A 21,207-nucleotide genomic window follows, 5' to 3' on the forward strand; every position below is an offset into this window, starting at 1 on the left:
AGTTTTGAAAAACTACAAAACTTTTTCTCTTTGTTTTCCCACATAAACTTACAAGTGCAACCCACAGGTTTAGGTGCAAAATATCAAAGTATCCAAATCCTAACAACACATGGTTCAAAAATGTCAAAATATCTTCAATATTCTATTATTTTATTAATCTTAATGTGATTAATAATTTGAAGAAGAACAAAACTGGCATGCTAAAAACAAATGGACTTACAATAGATGCAGAATATTTCTAAAGGATACATCAGAAAGCAACGAAAACAAATGCAAAGCAGGAATCAAAAAGAATGCTTAATTGTATTAATGGAAAATTATAATGTATACAGACTGTCATCTTGCCAAAAGCAAAAATACAAAATGGTACCATTCAAAAGTCTCAAAATTACAAAAGAAGCTACTACTCTTATGGGAGGGCAGCATCAGCACAGAAGCAAGTGATTGCAAGCTACTAGATCTAAAAAAAAAAATTAAAGGAGAACATTGTGCAGGCAACCCTACCTTTCTTTTTGCTTCTGTAATACCCTAAAGTCAAGGGAAACAAACCATTGATAAAATGTTCTCAAAGTCCTTTCTCTCCATGTGCAAATCAGAATAAATGAGACCATTTATACATTTGAAACAAACATTAAAAAGTAGTAAAATATTAAAGACTATCTTAGGATGACTAGAAACATCATGCTTGTTTAAAATAATTTTAGAAATGGAGGTGGCTGAGTGGCTCAGTTGGTAAGAGCGCGAGCTCTGAGCAACAGGGTTGCCGGTTCGATTCCCACATGGGCCAGTGAGCTGCGCCAAAGCTGAGCTGCCTCTGAGCTGCCAACGGGCGACCAGATGGCTCAGTAGTTAGAGCACGTGCTCCTAGCAACAAGGTTTCTGCTTCAGCTCCCGCATGGGATGGTGGCTATGCCAACCCGCAACTAAGATTGAACACAGCACCTTGAGCTGAGCAGCCGCAAGCGGCTGATGGGTGGCTGGATGACAACTGGACTTGGAGCTGAGCTAGCTGCGCCCTCCACAATTAAGGCTGAAGAACAACAACTTGGCTATCCCCTTCCCCAATTCCCCAATAAAATCTTTAAAAAAATGAAAGAAAATAATTTTATAACCAAAAAAGCAAATAGCATTTTAAAACTTAAATCTTCAGTTTAGCTATAACAAAATATACTTAAAACAAGAGTTCTATTAAGTAAGTAGATTAAATCATAAAGCAAAGACCTTGGTGGTTAAATAGTTAAATACATTCAATGAAGTTTAATAGACTTAGCTCACAGGAAAATAATTAGCAACTAGAACTCCATGTTGGCGGGAGTAGAGTAGGAAATCATAAGTGGGCTATCCTAAACCATGGTAACGTTACAGAAAACATAAACAACCAGAATTTACAATCCCATTTAAAATTAGAACCCACCTCCCTACTCCAAAGAGCCCGTTATTCCATGGCAAGAGTTCTCAGCACCAATTTTTTCTCTATCAATGTCACATATGTCACTCAACTTTCACTATACTACCCTATTGTTAGATACCACTGAAAACCTAAAAATTAGTGCATATAACTAAAACCTTAGGAAAACAAATTTAGGAGATGAATTCTGAAGCACAAGACCCAACTAATTAATTAATAGACTTCTTTACCTGAGTAAGATAGCGTCTGTAATCTTGCCGCAATTCTTCTTTTAGTTTATGTTTCTTCCGTTCATAGTCTTCCCCAAGTGGTAAACTTAATCCATAATCAATTCCTAGAAAGAAAACAAGTTCTTAAAGTAATGTAGCTCATTTTCAAACCAATCTCAATTGCAATACAATGTCCTGTAACAAAGCACAGTAGGAAGGAACACAGTCACCTTGCTTCTGAGACTGGGATCAGGATAATACATTTTCATTTAAAATGTTTCAACAGGCGATACGTTCACATAATGTAAAACATGGCTCCCACCCATATTCTCCTTCCAGACCAGCACCACCACCATTAGTTTCTCGTGTCTCCTTCCAGAGACTTTTTATGCATCTATAAACAGATATTTTTATATTATTGTGGTGGCGTGGGGTGGGCGTGTATATTATATTTACTTCTTTCCCCTTTAGGTAATGGTTCTACATTGTATGGCATCTTGCTATTTCAAGGACAGCAAAATGAAAGCAAAGAAAAGCTGATTACCTTTACTTCTTCAGTTAATTCTACCAAAATTTCTATAAAATACCTACAATAATTTCAGTGTTTTGCAGTTTGTGAAAATGAATAACGTGATTTTTTAACCTATAAGAATACCCTTGCTATAACAGGTTTGAGAAAAATTAGGGCCATGAGTGGCTCAAGCTGAAATTTCCAAAGTTAAGCCACCAATTCTGATTTCACATAAATGGACATTAATTTTTACTGTGGTAAAATATATGTAAAATTTACCATTTTAACCATTTTTAAGTGTACAATTCAGCGGCATTAAGTTCACCCAAAATGTTGTGCAACCATCACCACTATCCATTTCCAGAATTTTCCCATCATCCCAAAGAGAAGCTCTGCAAAAGGGTAATTTTTTTAAGTAAAACTTCAATTTTGAGCAGTGTTTCCTTACACAAAGTTCAAAAATCAAATTACATTTTGGAGTGATGACAATAATGATGGCTGCACAACTTGTAAAAACACTAAAAACCACTGAATTATATAATTTAAATGGATGAACTTTATGGTATGTAAATGATATTCCAGCAAAGTTGTTATAATCAAATTACATACTTTTCAAATATTTTAAATAGTAAAATATTATGTCAAGAAACAAAGATATCAGATCGGTATTTGATTTCTGAAGCCCCTCTCTTTTCGTAGTCCTACTGTGTAATACTATAGTATAAAAAAACTTATCATTTCTAAACAAAATAAAAATTTTCCTTAGAGAGTCAGCTACAACCAATTTAAATGAAATATAATTGACTATAGTTTATAAACTGATAAGGGTATCATCATTTTTGTGCCTTGTTCTTCATAATGCAACTAAATGATGGGGACTTATCATGAATGGGTCACATCATTGCTTTATTACATCACTGAAATGTTTCAGGGGTAAAAAGGCTACAGTAGCATAAACATAAATGAATGCTGATTTTTCTGTAATATTAAATTCCATTTTCCATTAGAAACACTGTGGAATTCTGTTTATAAACAGTGCCGGCCTACTTAATTCCTGATAAAAGAGGGTATAACATAGAATTCCTTAGGATACTTCTCACCCATGCTCCCAACACTGTTCCAAAAAAATGTAAAGCATTTCATATGCTTGGAATTTAAATCATCCTAAAAAGGCATTCTTTTCTCACAAAGAAATCTAAATCTTAATAATTTTGTTTGTATTACAACTGAAATTTTTTTTAATTAAAGTTTATTGGAGTGACAATGGTTAGTAAAGTTACATAGGTTTCAGGTGTACAATTCTGTAATACATCATCTATATGTCACATTGTGTGTTGACCACCCAGTCAGTTCTCTTTCCATCACCATATATTTGATCCCGTTCACCCTCATCTGCCAACCCCGACCCCTTTACCTTATTTTTAATGATACAGAATTTAAACCTAAAGAAACAGTTTCAATTCTCACATTCAGAATGGAGTATCACATAAGAAGTTAAACTATAAAATCAGTTGAGGTCTGGTCCATGCTTTATTCAATTTTATAATGCCTGACATACAACCTGTACCCCAGAAATGTATACTGAATAAGTGTGTGAATATATGAATGAATGCCTAAGAGAAAGGAAGGAGAGAAAGGAAGAAAAAGAAAACACTATTCTTAGTATTTCATTTTTGCTTCTAGCAGTCTGATTGCACAGAGAGGAAACATGATAACTGGTAACCACAGTTACCTATCTCTAGTCACAGAAAGTCACAAAGGATGCTCAATTGTGTCAGGGCGAAAAAGAAAACAATGCTGCAAGAATGATGCCTCCCAACATGCTCAGCGCTGCTCTCAGGGAACAATTTACAGCTTTCTGAAAAGTCATGTGTTTAAGGTGGCTTTTACTACTATAAGCGTCTTAAAAGACAAGTAAGAATACACAATGCCTTCTTTATAAATTTAGAATTATTTAAGATTTTATTAGGGCTTACTCAACAGACAATAATATCTCTTTAATTCTTATTTTTCTCATCCAGTACCAGTATCTGATGGCACTAGAGTTGTCATAAAAATAAAATTAAGAACTGTACGGAACAATTTATTCTGTTCCTTTTAACCTATGCATTAACAATGGCATCTCAATTGACTTTAATGAGCTAAGAAACATGGTGAGACTCACTTATTCAGAGCAGTTGTCTTCTGATAGTTCTAGTGGCAAGTAAAGTATTAGTGTCATCTTAGGGCCATTTGAAGTGATGTCACTTCGGCAAGTGCACCACCACTGACTGCAAGCTAGTTAACGTTATGCTTCAGAATGACATCAGTTAGAAGCTTTTGGTTTCTATAGTGATTATGGGTTAAATATTTAAAACTAAAGTATACAATCTTTTTAAAACTAATACACCTTCTAACTAGCACTCATAATAAACACTTTACAAAACAAATTACCATGGAACACTTAGTTTCTTCTTTTCATTACTACATTACCATGAGAAGTCGTTATGTAAAAATAATCAAAGGGCAAATTATAAATAATGATAGGCCTTTCCAGAAGCAGATGACTTACCAAGAGATGTGACTACTTTATTTTTTTAAGCATAAATATATTTTGACATGACCACACAAGGGAATGTTACACAACAATAAGATTACATGACTTATAATTACAAAACAACAATATGGATGAATCTCACAAACCTGTTGCAAAAGAGAAGCCCAGGCACAACAGTACATACCTTTTATTCCACTTAGCAAAGACACACACACACACACACACACACACACACACACACACACACACAGCAGTATGCTGTTGAGATGTGACTACTTTAATTGAGGAGAACATTGTACTCAAACTTTAGCTATAAAGGTATTATTACAAATCACCCAATATGACGTGCTCATATCACACAGGATGTGCTCAATTCCTCCAGCAAGTTGTGACAATACATGTGAAGTGCTGCTACCAGGGAAGCTCATTAGAGACTCAGTGCCCAAGGCTGTTACTGGTCATCTAGGCACGCTCTGTCTAGCACGTACCCAGACTCCCCAGAAGGAAAGCACGTGTGTGTCCTGCACAAACCACATGGTTTCTGCACAATGAGCCACACTTATCACTTAGGGAAAAATTTGTTATCAGTATAGAAAACGATTTACTAACTAGGTTCCAGATACTAGCCAAGGGCCAGGTTTGCAGCAGTCCTTTCTAAGGACAGGCAGTCCCAGGCCTGCTCTGTTAACAGTGTACGTATAAAATAGTGTCCACTTTTATTCAGCATAGTATTAGAAGTCCTAGTCAGAGCAATCAAACGAGAAAAATAAATAAAGGCATCTGAATTGGAATGGAAGAAGTAAAACTGTCACTGTTTGCAGGTGATACGATACTATATGGAGAGAACCCTCAAGATTCCTCCAGAAAACTATTAAAACTAATAAATGAATTCAGTAAAGTCACAGTATACAAAGTTAATATACAGAAATCAGTTGTATTTTTATACATGAATAATGAACTATCAGAAAAAGAAATTAAGAAAACAATCCCATCTACAATTGCATCAAAAAGAATAAAATACCTATGAATAAATTTAGCAAAAGAGGTAAAAGACCTGTACTTGGAAAACTATAAGACATTGAAGAAAGACGCTGAAGAAGATATAAACAAATGGAAGCATATACCATGCTCATGGATAGGAAGAAATTAATATCGTTAAAATATCCATACCACCCAAAGCAATCTATAGATTCAATGCATCCCTATAAAAATACCAATGTCATTTTTCACAGAACTAGAACAAATAATCCTAAAATTTAGATGGAACCACAAAGAACCTCAAGAAGCCAAGGCAGTCTTGAGAAAGAACCAAGTGGGAAGTATCACACTACTTGATATCTAACTATACTACAAGGCTATATTAATCAAAACAGCACGATCTGGCATAAAAAAGGCACACAGATCAATGGAATAGAATAGAGAGGCAAGAAATAAACTTATGCCTATACGGTCAATTAATGTCAATGCCTATGACAAAGGAGGCAAGAATATACAACAGGGTAAAGACAGTCTTTTCAATAAATGGTGTTGGGAAAACTGGACAGATAGGACTACATCAAAGTGAAAAGTTTTCACACAATGAACCATCAACAAAATGAAAAGACAACTTACTGAATGGGAGAAGGTATTCATCAATGATATATCCAATTAGGGGTTAATATCCAAAATATATAAGGAACTCATACATCTCAACACCAAAAAAAACAAACAATCCAATTTTAAATGGGCAGAGGACCTGAATAGACATTTGTTCAAAGAGGACATACAGATGGCTAACAGACATATATGAAAAGGTGCTCAACATCACTAATCATCAGGAAAATGCAAATCAAAACTACAATGAGATAGCACCTCACACCTGTCAGAATGGCTATCGTCAATTGATGATATGGAGAAAGGGGACCCTCAGGCCAGCCGAGTGGCTCAGTTGGTTAAGAGCTCGCTCAAGAGTTTGAGCTCTGAGCAACAGCAGTTCGAGTCCCGGCCCGAGGAGCTGAGCAGCCACTGAGCTACCAACAGATAGCAGGATGGCTCAGCTAAAAAAAAAAAAAAAGAACAGAAAAGGGACCCTCGTGCACTGCTGGTGGGATTGTAAGTTGGTGCAGTCACTGGGGAAAACAGCAAGGAAGTTCCTCAAAAAATTAAAAATAGAACTCTCTTATGACCCAGCAATTCCATTTCTGGAGATTTATCCAAAGAAATCCAAAACATTAATTCGAAAAGACATATGCACCACTATGTTCATTGCAGCATTATTTACAGTAGCCAAGATATGGAAGCAACCTAAGTGTCCATCAACAGATGACTGGATAAAGAGCTGATACATACAGACAACAGAATATTACACAGCCAAAAAAAAAGGAATGAAACCGTGCCATTTGCAACCACATGGATGGACCTAGAGGGTATTATGCTACGTGAAATAAGTCAGAGAGACAAATACCATATGATTTCACTTATATGTGTAATCTAAAAAACAAATTAAACAAAACAGATACAAACTCACAGATACAGGGAACTGATGGTTGCCAGGTGGAAGGGGCAATTGAGGGGGCAGGGTGAAAAGGTAAAGGGATTAAGAAGTACACATTGGCAGTTACAAAATAGTCACAGGTATGTAAAGTACAGCACAGAGAATAGTCAATTATATTGTAATAATTATGTATAGTGTCAGATGGGTCACATTTATCAGGGTGATCACTTTATAAATTATATAAATGTCTAAATACTATATGTTATACCTGAAACTACTATGATATTGTATGTCAATTGTAATTTAAAATTTTTTTTAATTAAAAAAATAAAAGAGAACTAGAAACATCTTTTGTTCAAATAAGGCGACTCTGGGTGGCTCCTGGATGAGAGCCGGTCACCAGAAAATCCAGCCATGATTAGCAGCGTTGAATTTTCAGCCCCACCAACCCTTCTCTTGAGAAGGGAGAAGGGCTGGAAATGGATAATGACCCATCACGCCTATATGATGACGCCTCCAAAAAATCCCAGAAGTACAGGGTTCAGAGAGGTTCCGGGCTGGGGCACACATGGAGGTGCTGGGAGAGCGGTGTGCCCGGGGAGGGCCTGGAAAGGTCCGCGCCCCGTCCCACACACTTGCCCGATGCACCTCTTCCATGTGCATGTACATCTGAATCCCTTATCATATCCTTTTATAGTAAACTGGTAAACATAAGTGTCTCCCTGAGGTCTGTGAACTGTTCTAGCAAATGAATCGAACCCAAGGAGGGGGTCATTGGGAGCTCCAATCTATAGCCGGTTGGTCAGAAGCACAGGTGATCACCTAAGCTTGTGACTGCTGTCTTAAGAGAGGGCGGGTTGTCTTGTAGGACTGAAACCTTAACTTGTGGGACCTGATGCTATCTCTGGTAGACATGCCAGAATTGATTTGAAATGTAAGACACCCAGATGGTGTCCGAGAACTGCTTTTTGTTGTTTCTCCAATAAATCTTTAAGAAAAAAGTCTTCCAGGATATAAAGTATCAAAATCAAAGGGATAGTGCTCAACCTCTCCAAGGAAAATGCTCAATTTATCTAAGGAAGAGAAAGGATGCGGAGATGACCTCTGAGGTATAATAGACCTAAATTTAAAAAGTTAATGGCGGCATTTCTCAACAGCAATGGTTATTAAACACGAAAACGAGTTAGGAAAAAGTCAAAGAATTGTTTAATTTAAAAACTCACAAATATGTCTATTATGGCTTAAGGAGATAGAAGATGTCATTTGCTTTTATAGATCATTTTCAGCTGACTCTAATTATTTCATTAAATCTGAGTTATTCTAGCAAACTCCTTACCAAGGACATCATTTCATGATTTTATATGGACTAAACCACATATATGCTGTGTATAACAAAAAAATTGGCTAGCCTTTCTCTCTGGTTCCTGGGGGATAACTTCAAATCCTTGGAATTTTCCAAGTGATGGGAGTGCTTTTGTTACTCATAGTAGGTCCCTATGCCCCTACCTGATATTTTACACTAATAAGGTGACTCATGGTGAGCCCCTAGATAATTTATGCTAAAGAGATGACACAGATGAGGACTGGTCACACCAGAAAGACCAACCATGTGACTAGATGGTGGACCTTTGAGCCATCTGACGTCAGCCTGACCTCAGGGGGAAACTAGAGGGTCTGGAGATTGAGCCCCAAGGGGAACAATTCAATCAGTCGTGCTCACACAAGGAAACCCTAGTAAAAACTCCAGACACCGAAGCTCAGATGAGCATCCTGGTTGGCAGTCATCTGTATATTGTCACATATTGATCTGCCAGAGGGTGACGTATCACTGAGGCTGACAGCTTCACATGTGGACCCTCCCAGACTGTGCCATATGTGTCTCTCCCTGTGGGTGGTTCTGATTTGTATCCTTGTGCTAGAATAAAGCTGTAATAATAAGTATAGCCCTTTCCTGAGTTCTCTGAGTCATTTTAGTGAATTATCAGACTTGCGGGGTTAGTGGAAACCCCCATATTCGCAGCCAGCGGGTTAGAAGTGAGGATGGCCTATGGACCCCTGACCTGGCAGCTGGTGTCTGAGGTCAGAGAGGTGTGGTGGAGGACTGTGCCCTTAACCTGTGAAGTTTGGATCAACTCTGGGCTGTTGGTATCAGAAGTCATTGTAATGCTCCTCAAATCTTCCTATAAGAGGTATAAATGGTGGAAAATGAGCCACATGGATAAGCATTATCCATGGGTATCATCACTATCCAACAAATGAATTTACAAAATCATAAAAATGTAGTGCTACATGATAGTTGTACTATGAGCTATCAATAATAGATTGCTTCCATTGGCTAAAATGAATATTGCCAATTCATGTATTATTGATAGCTACAAGGTTTAATTACTCAAAGTATGGTGTCACAGCTTTAATTCAATATGTAATTTCCAAACTTAACCTTTATTATCAGTTCGTTTTATAATTCCTAAGTGAGATCACCTAAGGAAAACTCTCTATTGCCAAGTCATTTTACATTTCTCCTAATATGTATCAAAAATTATATAATTGGCCTCATTTTAAGGCCACAATTATTCAGCCAAGAAGTCAGTAACTGAATACCGGTAACAAGCATAAAATTAGTCATATTATATGTTATTCTTTAATAAGACTCAATGTGCATCAAAAATAATTATTGCTTCAGTTGGCAATAAAAGAAACATTCCATGAAAATTAAATTCTATACACCCAAGAGAACTGTTTATTGTTGCAATGAGGACCTTCATTCATTCATCCATTCAGAATATCTTTTCTAAGCACCGAAGTGCCAGGTACAGTGGTAGGCAGTGGATACACAATGTCAGGCAAGCTGGCATGCCACTGCAGTCCAACAGAGAGCTCAAGTTCAAAATTATTTTTCAAGGGGAAGACCAATGCCATAAGGAGCACAAGGCAGGAATGGCCAACACAATCACATAAAAGTAATAAAAGGGTAAAATTATCATATAGGAAACAGGAAGCTACTGAAGGATTTGAAGCTGAGACTAACATGATCAGATTTGTTTTGTGGAAGGATATCAACCGCAGTGCCGAGACTTAGTAGAGAGGGTAGACCGTAGAAAAAAAAAAAAAACACTAGAAAAAATATCTAAGTGAGAGATGATGGAGGCCTACATAAAATAACATCCATGGGCTTAGAGAAAAGTAAACGTATTTGCGGTCTAGGCATTAGAATCAACTGGACGTGTGTAATTACGTGCTATGGGCTATAGAGGGAAGAGAGGCATCAAGGACGACTAGGCAACCAGCTCACTGGTGCACCAAAAGTCTGAAAGGTATAAAGTCAATGTTACACATGTTGATTTTGAGGTCATGACATCCAACTACAGATGTCCCGTAGGAAGTTAGATAATTGGGTCTGGGGATCATAAAAGAAATTGGCAAATGAGATAGGGATTTAGGAGTCATGAATACACTGATGGTTAACAGAGTCTTGTAAGTGGGTGAGGTCAGTCAAGGAATGTATGAAACGAAAAAGAGGGCCCAGGACAGAGCCCAACAAGGGACACCAATTAAGGAACAGGCAGAGGTCACTGTCTATAGGTTAGACTTTCAATTCTCCATCATTTGTGAATGCAACAATCAAAGAATAATTCTTAAAGTAATTCTCAAAAATCAAAACCTACTTTTAAAAAGATGTAAAAAAGGTCGGAAAATTTGTATTATCCATCAATTATGTGCTCGTCATCTTTTCACATGTGTTCAGTTACTGCCACAATAACCTTTTCAGACAGATGTCAGTTCTTAAGATGAGGAAACAAAGAACTTACATAACTTGTGTCAGGTGGCAAAGGCACAACAGCCATGGGCCAAAGCTACTTGTAACCCCAAAATTTCAAAGTAATTCTCACTGACCTTAGTGCTCGAGAGAACCTACCAGTAAACTTTTTAAATCGTCTTGAAATATTCAAATTTTTCATTCATTAAAACAGGATTAAAAGATAATCCTCACCTGAAACTCATAAAAAAAAATATTTACAAAAAAAAACAAACAACAAAGATAATCCAACTTCTTTATGTTACAGATAAAGAAACTGAGGGCCTTAGAGATTAAGAAACTTAACCAAAATACATATAATACTTAAGATCACCAAAGCTGTATACTAGTCAATAACTTGTAAGAGAAATAGAATTTAAAGTGTTATCTATATATCTGATACTAAAAGTATGACATTCACTTTCAGCTGTTTTCCTAGTAGAAACAAAGAGCCCACTAACTATTCAGTCTCTTAGGCAATATCCCCTTGAACCCAGTGACATACAAATGCAACGCAGCTAACAATTCAGGAATGAAAAATAGTCCACATGAGAACGATGTTTTAACTAAGTGAACTCATCATATTTGACTTCCTTTATGTGAAAAAGTTTCAACCATCAATAATCCACAGGATACACTTTTTAAATACTCATACATTTTCTTTTAAAAGAACGTATACCTTCCAACAAGCCAAAATGTAATAAAGTTTCCAAATATTTTCATACCAAAGTATAATCAAAGAATCAATATAACTACAATATTAACTTATTTACAAGTCCAATATAGTTATCAATAATTAAAATGGTATTTTACCAAATAACATTTTATGTCTGTTAACTTCCCTGGCGGTCTGATTATGTCAGTAATTTTGTACCCAAAGCAGTACATTGTTTTGCATGGAAATTTGTTGTTTTATATTGTAGGCCTGTAATTCTTAGGAATTACTCACTTAAATCTGTACAAAGAAGAGTCTAGTAGGCATCCCAAGCATGATAAGTTTGAAACACAAAATCATAAATTATAATACAATAAATAATTATAAAAAATAGTTTTATTCAATAATGTAATCAAATGAAAAACACTGCAATTTGTCATCGGCCGGCGTTCTCGTTGGCGATCACAGGAGGACACTGCAGGATCTCAGGGAGCAGGTAAGGGACTTCTCTGGGACACTGCAGTGTACCCCCGAGTGTGGCTCGGGGTTACCACTTCTGGCAGTGAAAATTAACCCTGAGCCACACTCGGGATTACCGCCAGGGGGTTAAGCATGTCTTTGATTTTTAAATCAAACCAAGTCCACCATTTTTATTCAACAATTTCCTCTCTCTCTCTCTCCTCTCTCTCTTTCGCACACTCACACACACTCACACACACACACACACACACACACACACACAGTTCAAATTTTTCAATTAATTTTTAGTTATGTTATATGTACTTACTACTGCTATAATTTCCTTAAATCATAATCAAAGCAATAGCATTTAAAATCGGTACAAGGTTCTCAGTATACATTTCACATGTAGTCTGTGCCACTACATGTAAGATTCCAGAAAGGAAAGTTACCAGGATTCCAAAAATACCTTTTTTCTGACAAGACAACGCTTTTTCACACAGCCTGCTAAGAATATCTTAAAATCAGTTCAGCACACCTAATGACATACCTAAGGAGCCTCTCGTCTGTTGACTGTTTGGTGGTATGTTTTCCTTAGCCATGGAGATTAATATTTTACTGTTTTCAGAAAGCTTCTCTGATGGCTTTCCCTGAAAGAGACATAATATTTACAAAAGCAGAGGGGAAGAAACCCTACAAAATATACAATTCATCTCAGTACTTTTATTAAACAACTTGACAAAATTACCTGCAACATCATAAAAGAAATTTAAGTATAAGGTTTGAAAAATTAACCGAAGGTATTTAATACTATAATAATTGTTCCAATATTTAGCTCAATCACTCAACAAATATTCACAGAATTTCTACCAGGCACTGTCCCAGGGATTGAAAATCCATGAGTGAAAAAAGCACAAGAATCTCTGCCGTCATGAAGCTTATAAACTATTGTAGAAACAATCAACATAACTGTAATTAAATTATCAGGTTGTCGGAAAAGTCATGACGCATTTTTACAACAAAAACAGAAAAAATACGTCATGGCTCTTCCGACAGCCCAATATGTACAATAATATGTAGAGAATCATAGAGAAGGGCTAAAGAAAAATACAGCAGGGAAAGGAGGCCCAAAAATAATGGGGGAGAGCCTGCAAGGCCTCACTGAGAGCGTGATACTTGAACTTAAAGCCTTAAAGGTTATTATTTATGTACTGTTTAATAATAGAAATTAGAACAAAGCTGTATTTAAAGCAACACAATAACTCTTTCCAAACACTGTAAGCTAGTTCTAAGTATTGGAGAATGGTTAAGAGCGTGGACTTTGGGCTGGATGCGTGAAGTTTCCCATCTTGACCCACCAGTGTGTGCGCCTGGACAAATTACTTCACCCCTGTAAGCCTCCCTTTCTTTCTTGATCTGTAAAACAAAAAAATTCCATCTACTTCCCAGGGATATTATAATTAAATGAGATAATAGAGGGAAAGTCCACGGCACAACTCCTTGGACATGGCAGTGTCACGGAAGGAAGACAACCTAGTATGTGGCTAAGGGAACAAGCATTGGACTTAGGTTGCCAGGGATCAAAGCCTATTTCTGCTAACTCTACCGCTGCAGTCGCCTTACCTAGCTTCCCCATGCCACAGTTACTCATTCGGAAAATGACAGTAATAACAGTACGTATCTCACAGATTCATTTGAAGTATCATTGTAACCTCATAAGACTATGCCTCTTCCATATTTAGCACACAATAAATGTTAACTATGTAAGTCCCTTTATATCGGGGTGTCCATGTTATCTATCATGTCCACCAGGATACCTTTGTCCAGGACAGATGAGACACTGGGACCACAGGTAAACCAGGACTGTCTTGGGCAAACCAATATATATGGTTACTCTCATTATAATGGACCATATGGCACAGATTAATCTACATCCTGTATCTTATTACTTAAACTGAGCCCATGAGAGAAGGTGCGACTTCTGTCTAGATTAGTGCTGCATTCTCAGAGCCTAGCACAGTATCCGGCAGTCTCAATAAGTATCTGCCAAACAGATGAATCACTCTTTCGCCAAAAATAGAAAAGCTTAAGAAAGCCTTTTCAGACACTGCTTTCAGAAACATTTTAATAAATTTATATTCTGAAAAGTATACAAAATAAAAGAAACTAGTCTAATAAATTCACTTTTGCAGATTTCAAAAAACAAAGTTTTTGTTTAATGATTCATTAAAAAATTGAACTTTTCCACATAGAATATAAGAACTTGCTTTTATATCTATTCTGTTTCTATTTGGAAAGTCCCTTGTACTAAAACTAGTCTCCTAACCATTTTATGAAGCATATAAAGGACTAATTAAAACTCTAATAAGAGAGGAGAAACTGTGAGAGAAAACACCACAAAAGAACAAACTGCTGGCAGAATCACTGACATCTTGTCCAGAGTCAGGCTCTCAGAGCTAGAACGATAGCACAGCCAAACTAAAGTATGAAACTGCGAGCTCTCACTCAGAAGACAGAGTTTTGCATTTACACAGGGCTAATCTTCAGAGACAAGTTTAAAGAAATTTTGTTGAAAGAAAATGATTAACTTTACCTTCATTTCCATGTACGGTGGGTCACTTTCCAATTCTGCCTTGTCTTTGGCCAATTTAGCTTTTTGCTCTTCAATAAATTCATCCAAATTATGAGCCATTTTGCAGATACTAGGGAAAAAAAACCCCACCTCAATGAGCACAGCTATAGATATATCAGGATATTTTAGACTAATTATTAATATGCAGGCTTAGTCGACATTTAACATTCAATCTCATTTATCAAATTGAGAACTTCAAACAAGATTGACTGAAATATGCCTGCCTGCTTTCTCTCCCAACTCCCTCCAAAAAACTTACAACATACTTTAAAATATCTAAAAAGAAATAGGAAACAGACGCCAACATCCCCCCACCCGCCACAAAAAAAACCCCAACTTTGAACCTTAAGTCAAAGCACCTTTTTAAAAGTTTTTAAAACTATTTGAAGGCAATCTTGAAATTACAAAAAAGTTATGATACAAATAATACAAAGAACAGCTGTATACTTTTTACCTGTTCCTCACTGTTAAGATTTTGCATCTCTTATTCTTTCTTATGGTATTCACACAAGTTCTCTATACAGACAACTTCATCTAAAATTATTCAGAGGGTAAATTACATATAGCATGGCCCTTTACCCCTAAACATTTCAGTGTGGATTAAGAATTAGGCTAGTCTCTTATATAACTTCAATACAATTATCAACTTCAGTAACACTGATTTTTTAATCTGCTCTCCATGTTCCAGTGTTGTCACCTGACCTAATACTGTCCTTTACAACATATTTTTCTCTCTCCAGGATCCATTGTAGGTTAGGTATTGCATTTTATTATGTCTCTTTAGCCTTTTGTCCCCCCATATTTCTTTGATCAACTTTTTATTCAAAATTAGCTGTGCAGTGATTTGACCTGTATGAAATAAACAAATTTAAGTTTATGCTGCAGGCTTCTTTGCTTCTGTGGTGGGTTTCTCTTCTGCAGGCTGCTTCTCAGCTGCTGGTTTCTTGGTAGCTGCAGCCTTTTGTCCCACCAAAGCTTATTCTGCTTAGTATGCCACCAGCCTCCTTTCCTTTCTTCCCTACCGCTGGCCTCTGGCCTGGAACCCCCTTCTCATCGGACTTGGCTTCTAGCGCTGCTGCTTTATCCACCCGGAGCTGCCTGGTGAAGACTGGTGTTCCGGTGCATGGTCCTTCCATGTGGGTTTAGCTTCATCATGATTCTCAGGCTTTTCAGTGGATTCTTCTTCAGGACTCTGCGATGAATCTTCTTGCATGGTGCTCAGAGGGCTCTTTGCATCTCTGGGCTTTTCAAGGTTCTGCTCAGGTCTGCATTGAGCATCTTGTGTGTGGGAAGGTTGTAGTTATTCTTGATTGAGGCAGCTTTATACCAAGTGCCATACAGACTATCTAACTTGTGGAAAGCACGTTCGGTCTAAATGCAGAAACAGCCCACTCACCCAACAGGAGCAAGTTTCAAAATGTTCAGTTTGCTTACATTAAGCAGAGTAGTTCCAGAAATGTTTCTGAAGGCTCTGATGATGCCATTGTCCTCATTATAGATGATGCAAGGTCCCCTGGGCTGGATATGATGACAGTTTCCCATTTTGCCCTTGCCAGCTCTCATTCGCTGACAGGCATAGACTTTTTTCATATCATTCCAGGCCTTAAGCTTGTTAAGAAGCAAATGAGCCTCCTTGGTCTTCCTCTAGACTTTTTTTTTTTCTTTTAATTGGGGAATTGGGGGGATGGGAACAGTGCTGGGGAATTGGGGGAAGGGGAACAGACAAGTTGCTGTCCTTTTGTTCTTCAGTCTAGTTGTGGAGGATGTTGCTTCACTGGCCCAAGTTGGCACCATCATTGCGCTCTTACCGGGTGAGGCAGATCAGTCGCCGGCTTCTGGACGGCCGCTCACTGCGGCTGCTGGCTGCTCACGCTGGCTGCTGGCTACACACGGTAGCCCATGGCAACCCACTGCCACAGGGGCTGCAGCCTCACAGCAGCCCAGCTCCAGATTGAGCTGTTGTTCAGCATCTTAGCTGTAGAGGGCAGTGTCACTGGCCCTCATATGTGGGATCCTAACCGGGGCCCTCTGGCATCCCAAGCCAGTTCTTAACCATTGCGCCACTCGGCCGGCCCCCTCTAGCCTTTAACTTAACCTTCAACCACCAAAGAAATTCAGGAACTTCCTCAATACGATGACATTTAGACGCAACCAGCGCTGTAAGGCCGAGGCAGCCTGGGCAGAGCAGATGGCATATCGCTTCTGTGTTGTGTTCACCTGTGGCGCAGACGTCGTCACCAGGTTTTGGTTGGTGCAAACATGTGGCCCCCACGACACAGGTTTCCAAAAGCACCCTGGCCAGAACAATGAGTCTCACCACCTGAATGCTGGGGATTCGAGCCACAGCTCTGCCAGGACCCGCGGCTCAGCACTGGTGTGATCATCTGCGAATCCACTGACAGCACAGGGCTGTCGGTTGTTTCTGCGCAAGTTGGTATGAACAGAATTCACACTGTCTGGTCGAATGAGAGCCATGAACACAGCGGGCAAAGTGACATTTTTGCCAGATGACTCCCCCTTTTCAGAGTACACTGATGTCAGTGGACAAGCACACGCCATGGCGGGGACAGGAGACAGACATGCTCCCCTCAACCCGGGGGCTCCCACAGGAAAAGGCTCTTTAGCCTTCTTTCATTTGGAACATTTCCACAACCTTCCACTTTTACGACATTGCTTTTTTTTTTTAAACTATTGATATATAATATCATTTCTCTTTTTTTTTTAATTGGGGAATTGAGGGAGGGGAAACAGCCAAGTTGTTGTCCTTCAATCTTAGATGTGAGGAGAGCAGCAAGCTCACCTCCAAGTCCAATCGCCATCCGGCCGCCCTTCGGCAGCTCGCAGCCGCTCAGCTCAAGGTGCTGTGTTCAATCTTAGTTGCCGGTGGGCACAGCCACCATCCCATGTGAGATTCGAACCGGCAGCCTTGTGGTTAAGAGCGCACACTCGGGTCGACCGAGTGGTGCGTTGGTTAAGAGCTGGCTTGGGATGCCAGAGGTCCCCGGTTCGGATCCCACATATGAGGGCCAGTGACACTGCCCTCCACAGCTAAGATGCTGAACAACAGCTCAACCTGGAACTGGGCTGACTCATAGGCTGAAGTCCCTGCTGCAGTGGGTTGCCATGGGCTACCGTGTGTAGCCAGCAGCCAGCGTGAGCGGCCCTCAAGCTGCTGTGAGCAGCCGTCCAAAAGTCGGTGACTGATCTGCCTCGGCCTGGAAGAGCGCAATGATGGTGCCAACTTGGGCCAGTGAAGCAACGTCCTCCACAGCTAGACTGAAGAACAAAAGGACAGCAACTTGTCTGTTCCCCTTCCCCCAATTCCCCAGCACTGTTCCCATTCCCCAATTCCCCAATAAAAATCTTAAAAAAATAAAAATTAAAAACTAGCGCATGCTCTATCCCCTGAGCCACCCGGGCAGCAGCTCAACTCAAGGTGCCAAGTTTAGTCTTAGTTGCGGGTGGCCACCATCAAACAGGCAGTCTTGTTAGGAGCACGTGCTCTCACCAGCTGAGCCATCCTGGCACCTGTTGGCAGCTCAGCAGCAGCTCAGCTCTGGCGTAGCTCACTGGCTCATGTGGGAATCAAACAGGTGGCCCTGTCGCTCAGAGCTCGCACTCTTAAGCAAGCTCTTAACCAACTGAGCCACTTTGGCCAGCCCGACATTGTTATTTTTTTAACGTAGCCAAATCACCACCACCCTCCACCCTTTTTCATGGAAAGTCTTCATTTGAGGTTTGCCGATGTTTCTTCCTAATTAAATTCAGGTTATGAATTCTCAGGAGAAATACTACTTAGATGGCAATGTGTCCTTTTCAAAGTGTCAACAATCAGAGACGTGATGTCCATATGCCCTTTCTTAGCTCTTACCACCTGGCCAAGACATTGTCTGATTTCTGCACTACTGTTCTCTTATAACTAATAAGCGATCTGTGAGAAGATATTTTCAGGCCATGCAAATATCCTGCTTCTGATCAAAATGTCTGGAGACTTAGCATCAATAGGTGATTCTTAATTAATCCACTCTTTTATTCTAGATAGCTGCAAAATGCTAATTTTCCAAGTTCACCACTCCCTGCATATTTATTTACTAGTTAGCATTTATTATTTTAGTCTAAGAGCCCTTCCTTCATCCGTATTTATCGGCTTATTATCAGTATGAACTCACGAATTCCTGTTTTCAGTAAGCTCTGGAATTGTTTTTAAACTCATACGCTGTTGTTTTTATTGAGGAATAACTAATATACCATAAAATCCACCCATTTCATGAATAGTTCCTTAAGTTTTAGTATTTCAGAGTTGTGAAATTATCACCACAATCACTGCTGATAATGCTTCCATCACCCCAAAAAGTTCTCTCCTGCCCTGCTGTAGTCAATCCTCACTCCCAACATCCCCACTCAGGCAACCATCTGTTTTCTGTCTTTATAGTTTTGCCTAATCTGGAAATTTAATATCAATAAATCAAACAATATGCAGTCTTTTGTGTCTGGTTTCTTTCACTTAATGTACTGTTTCTGAGACTCATCCTTGTAGTTGCATCTATCAATAAGTAGTTTTTTTATTGCTAAGTAGTATTCCACTATATGGAAATAACCACATTTTGTTAATCTATTCACCCTTTTCTGGACATCTGGTTGTTTCCATTTTTGCCTATTTATGAATAATTCTGCTATGAACACTCATGTACAGGTTTTTGTGTGGTCCAGTTTTCAATTCTTTTCAATACATGCCTAGGAGTGGAACTGCTGAGTCCTCTGTAACTCTATGTTTACCATTTTCAAGAACTGCTAAGCTATTCCAAGTGTAAAGTGGCTTTACCATTTACATTCCAACCAGCAGTGTTGCAAAAATTAACTCAAAATGGATCATAGACTTAGATGTAAGAGAGAAAATTATACTTCTAGTAGAAAACAGAAAAAAAAATTATGATCTTGAACTAGGCAAAAATTTTTTACATAAGACACAAAAAGCACAAACCACTGATGAACAATGGATAAACCCTCGAGTGAGAGTTGCAACTTCTACACATCCTCACCAATGCTTGGTTATTGTCTTTTAGATCTTAGTCATTCTGTTGGGTGTGTAGTAGTATCTCATTCTGGCTTTCACTTGCATTTCTCTAGTGACAATGATGTTGAGCATCTTTTTATGTGCTTGCTGTCTGCAGACAGCACCAAAAATGTATACACATTTCAAGAAAGGAAAACTGTATTAAGATTGTAATACTCAATATATACTGATAACAAACGATGAATACAAGTCACATTGTACTTCTGCAATTACAAGAGGTGCTCAAAGTGGTTACCATCAGCATCCAGGCACTTCTGATTACAGCGAACTACAGCTTGAGCAATACTGACCAAAGTGTCCACTTGTACACATTTTTTTTTTGGCACCCCGGGTATATAACCATTGGCAAAATGTCTTCAAATCATCTACCCATTTTTTAAATTAAATTGTTTTCTTATTATTGAGCTGTAAGATTTTTTTTACATACATATACTAGATACAAGTCCTTTATCAAGCATGATTTATAGATATTTTCTCCCAGTGTATGGTTTGTTTTTAAGTTTTCGAGATAATGCCTTCTGTTTTAAGACTTTAGATTTTTAGAGCAGTTTTAATTTCACAGCAAAACTGAGAGGAAGGTACAGATTTATCATATACCCCCTGCTCACTCTCCCCTACTATCAACCTCCCCTCACCAGAGTGGTACATTTGTTATAATCGATGAACCCACATTGACACATCATTATCACCCAAAGTCCACCAGTTTACATAAGGATTCATTGACTCTTGATAATAGTCTATGGGTTTGGACATATGTACAATGACATGTATCCACCATTGTAGAATCATACAGAGTAGTTTCACCGCCCTAAAAATCCCCTGCGCTCCATTTATTTATCCCCACCTCCCCTCTAACCCCTGGAAAACACTGGTCTTTTTCCTGTCTCCATAGTTTTTTGCCTTTTCCAGAATGTCATAGTTATCATACAGTATCGGCTTCTTTGCATTACTAAGGCTTTTCATTGTCTTTTCATGGCTTGATAGCTCATTTCTTTTTTGGTGCTGAATAATATTCCACTGTCTGGATATACCAGTTTATTTATCCATTCCTTCACCTACTGAAGGACATCTTGGTTGTTTCCAGGTTTTGGCAACTATAAATAAAGCTGCTATAAACATCTGTGTGACAGTGTCTTCTTAACAGCAAAAGTTTTTCATTTTTATAAAACCCAATTTCTCCATCTTTCATCAATTTTTAATCATTTGTGCTTTTTGTGTCATATGGAAGAAATTCTTGCCTAGCCCAAGATCACAAATATTTTCTTCTATGTTTTCTTTTAGGAGTTCTATAGTTCTCTCTCTTATGTCTAAGTCTATGATCCATTTCGAGTTAAGATTTGCAAATGGTGTAAGGTAAGGGTCATCAAGGTTCAGTGTGGATAGCTACTCCAGCACCATTTTTTTGAAAAGACTATCCTTTCCTCAGAGAACTTTTTAAAAAATACATTTTTCAA

At 38.4% G+C, this 21,207-nt stretch overlaps 1 protein-coding gene and 1 pseudogene across 1 annotated transcript in view; both read right to left on the reverse strand.

The window, feature by feature from the left end:
* Positions 1 to 21,207, reverse strand: part of CSPP1 (centrosome and spindle pole associated protein 1) — a 117,483-nt gene that overhangs the window by 91,026 nt on the left and 5,250 nt on the right. The window contains exons 2-5 of the mRNA XM_019630312.1: positions 14,641 to 14,749; positions 12,598 to 12,697; positions 1,639 to 1,742; positions 505 to 528 (exon numbers count right to left, since the gene is read on the reverse strand). Coding sequence (XP_019485857.1) covers positions 505 to 528; positions 1,639 to 1,742; positions 12,598 to 12,697; positions 14,641 to 14,739 — 327 coding nt within the window. The 5' untranslated portion in view covers positions 14,740 to 14,749. The remainder of the gene's footprint in view (positions 1 to 504; positions 529 to 1,638; positions 1,743 to 12,597; positions 12,698 to 14,640; positions 14,750 to 21,207) is intronic.
* Positions 15,554 to 17,270, reverse strand: LOC109375101 (60S ribosomal protein L4-like; annotated as a pseudogene).

The sequence above is a fragment of the Hipposideros armiger genome, unplaced genomic scaffold (genome assembly GCF_001890085.2).
Source record: "Hipposideros armiger isolate ML-2016 unplaced genomic scaffold, ASM189008v1 scaffold_900, whole genome shotgun sequence".
Taxonomy (NCBI): Eukaryota; Metazoa; Chordata; class Mammalia; order Chiroptera; family Hipposideridae; genus Hipposideros; species Hipposideros armiger.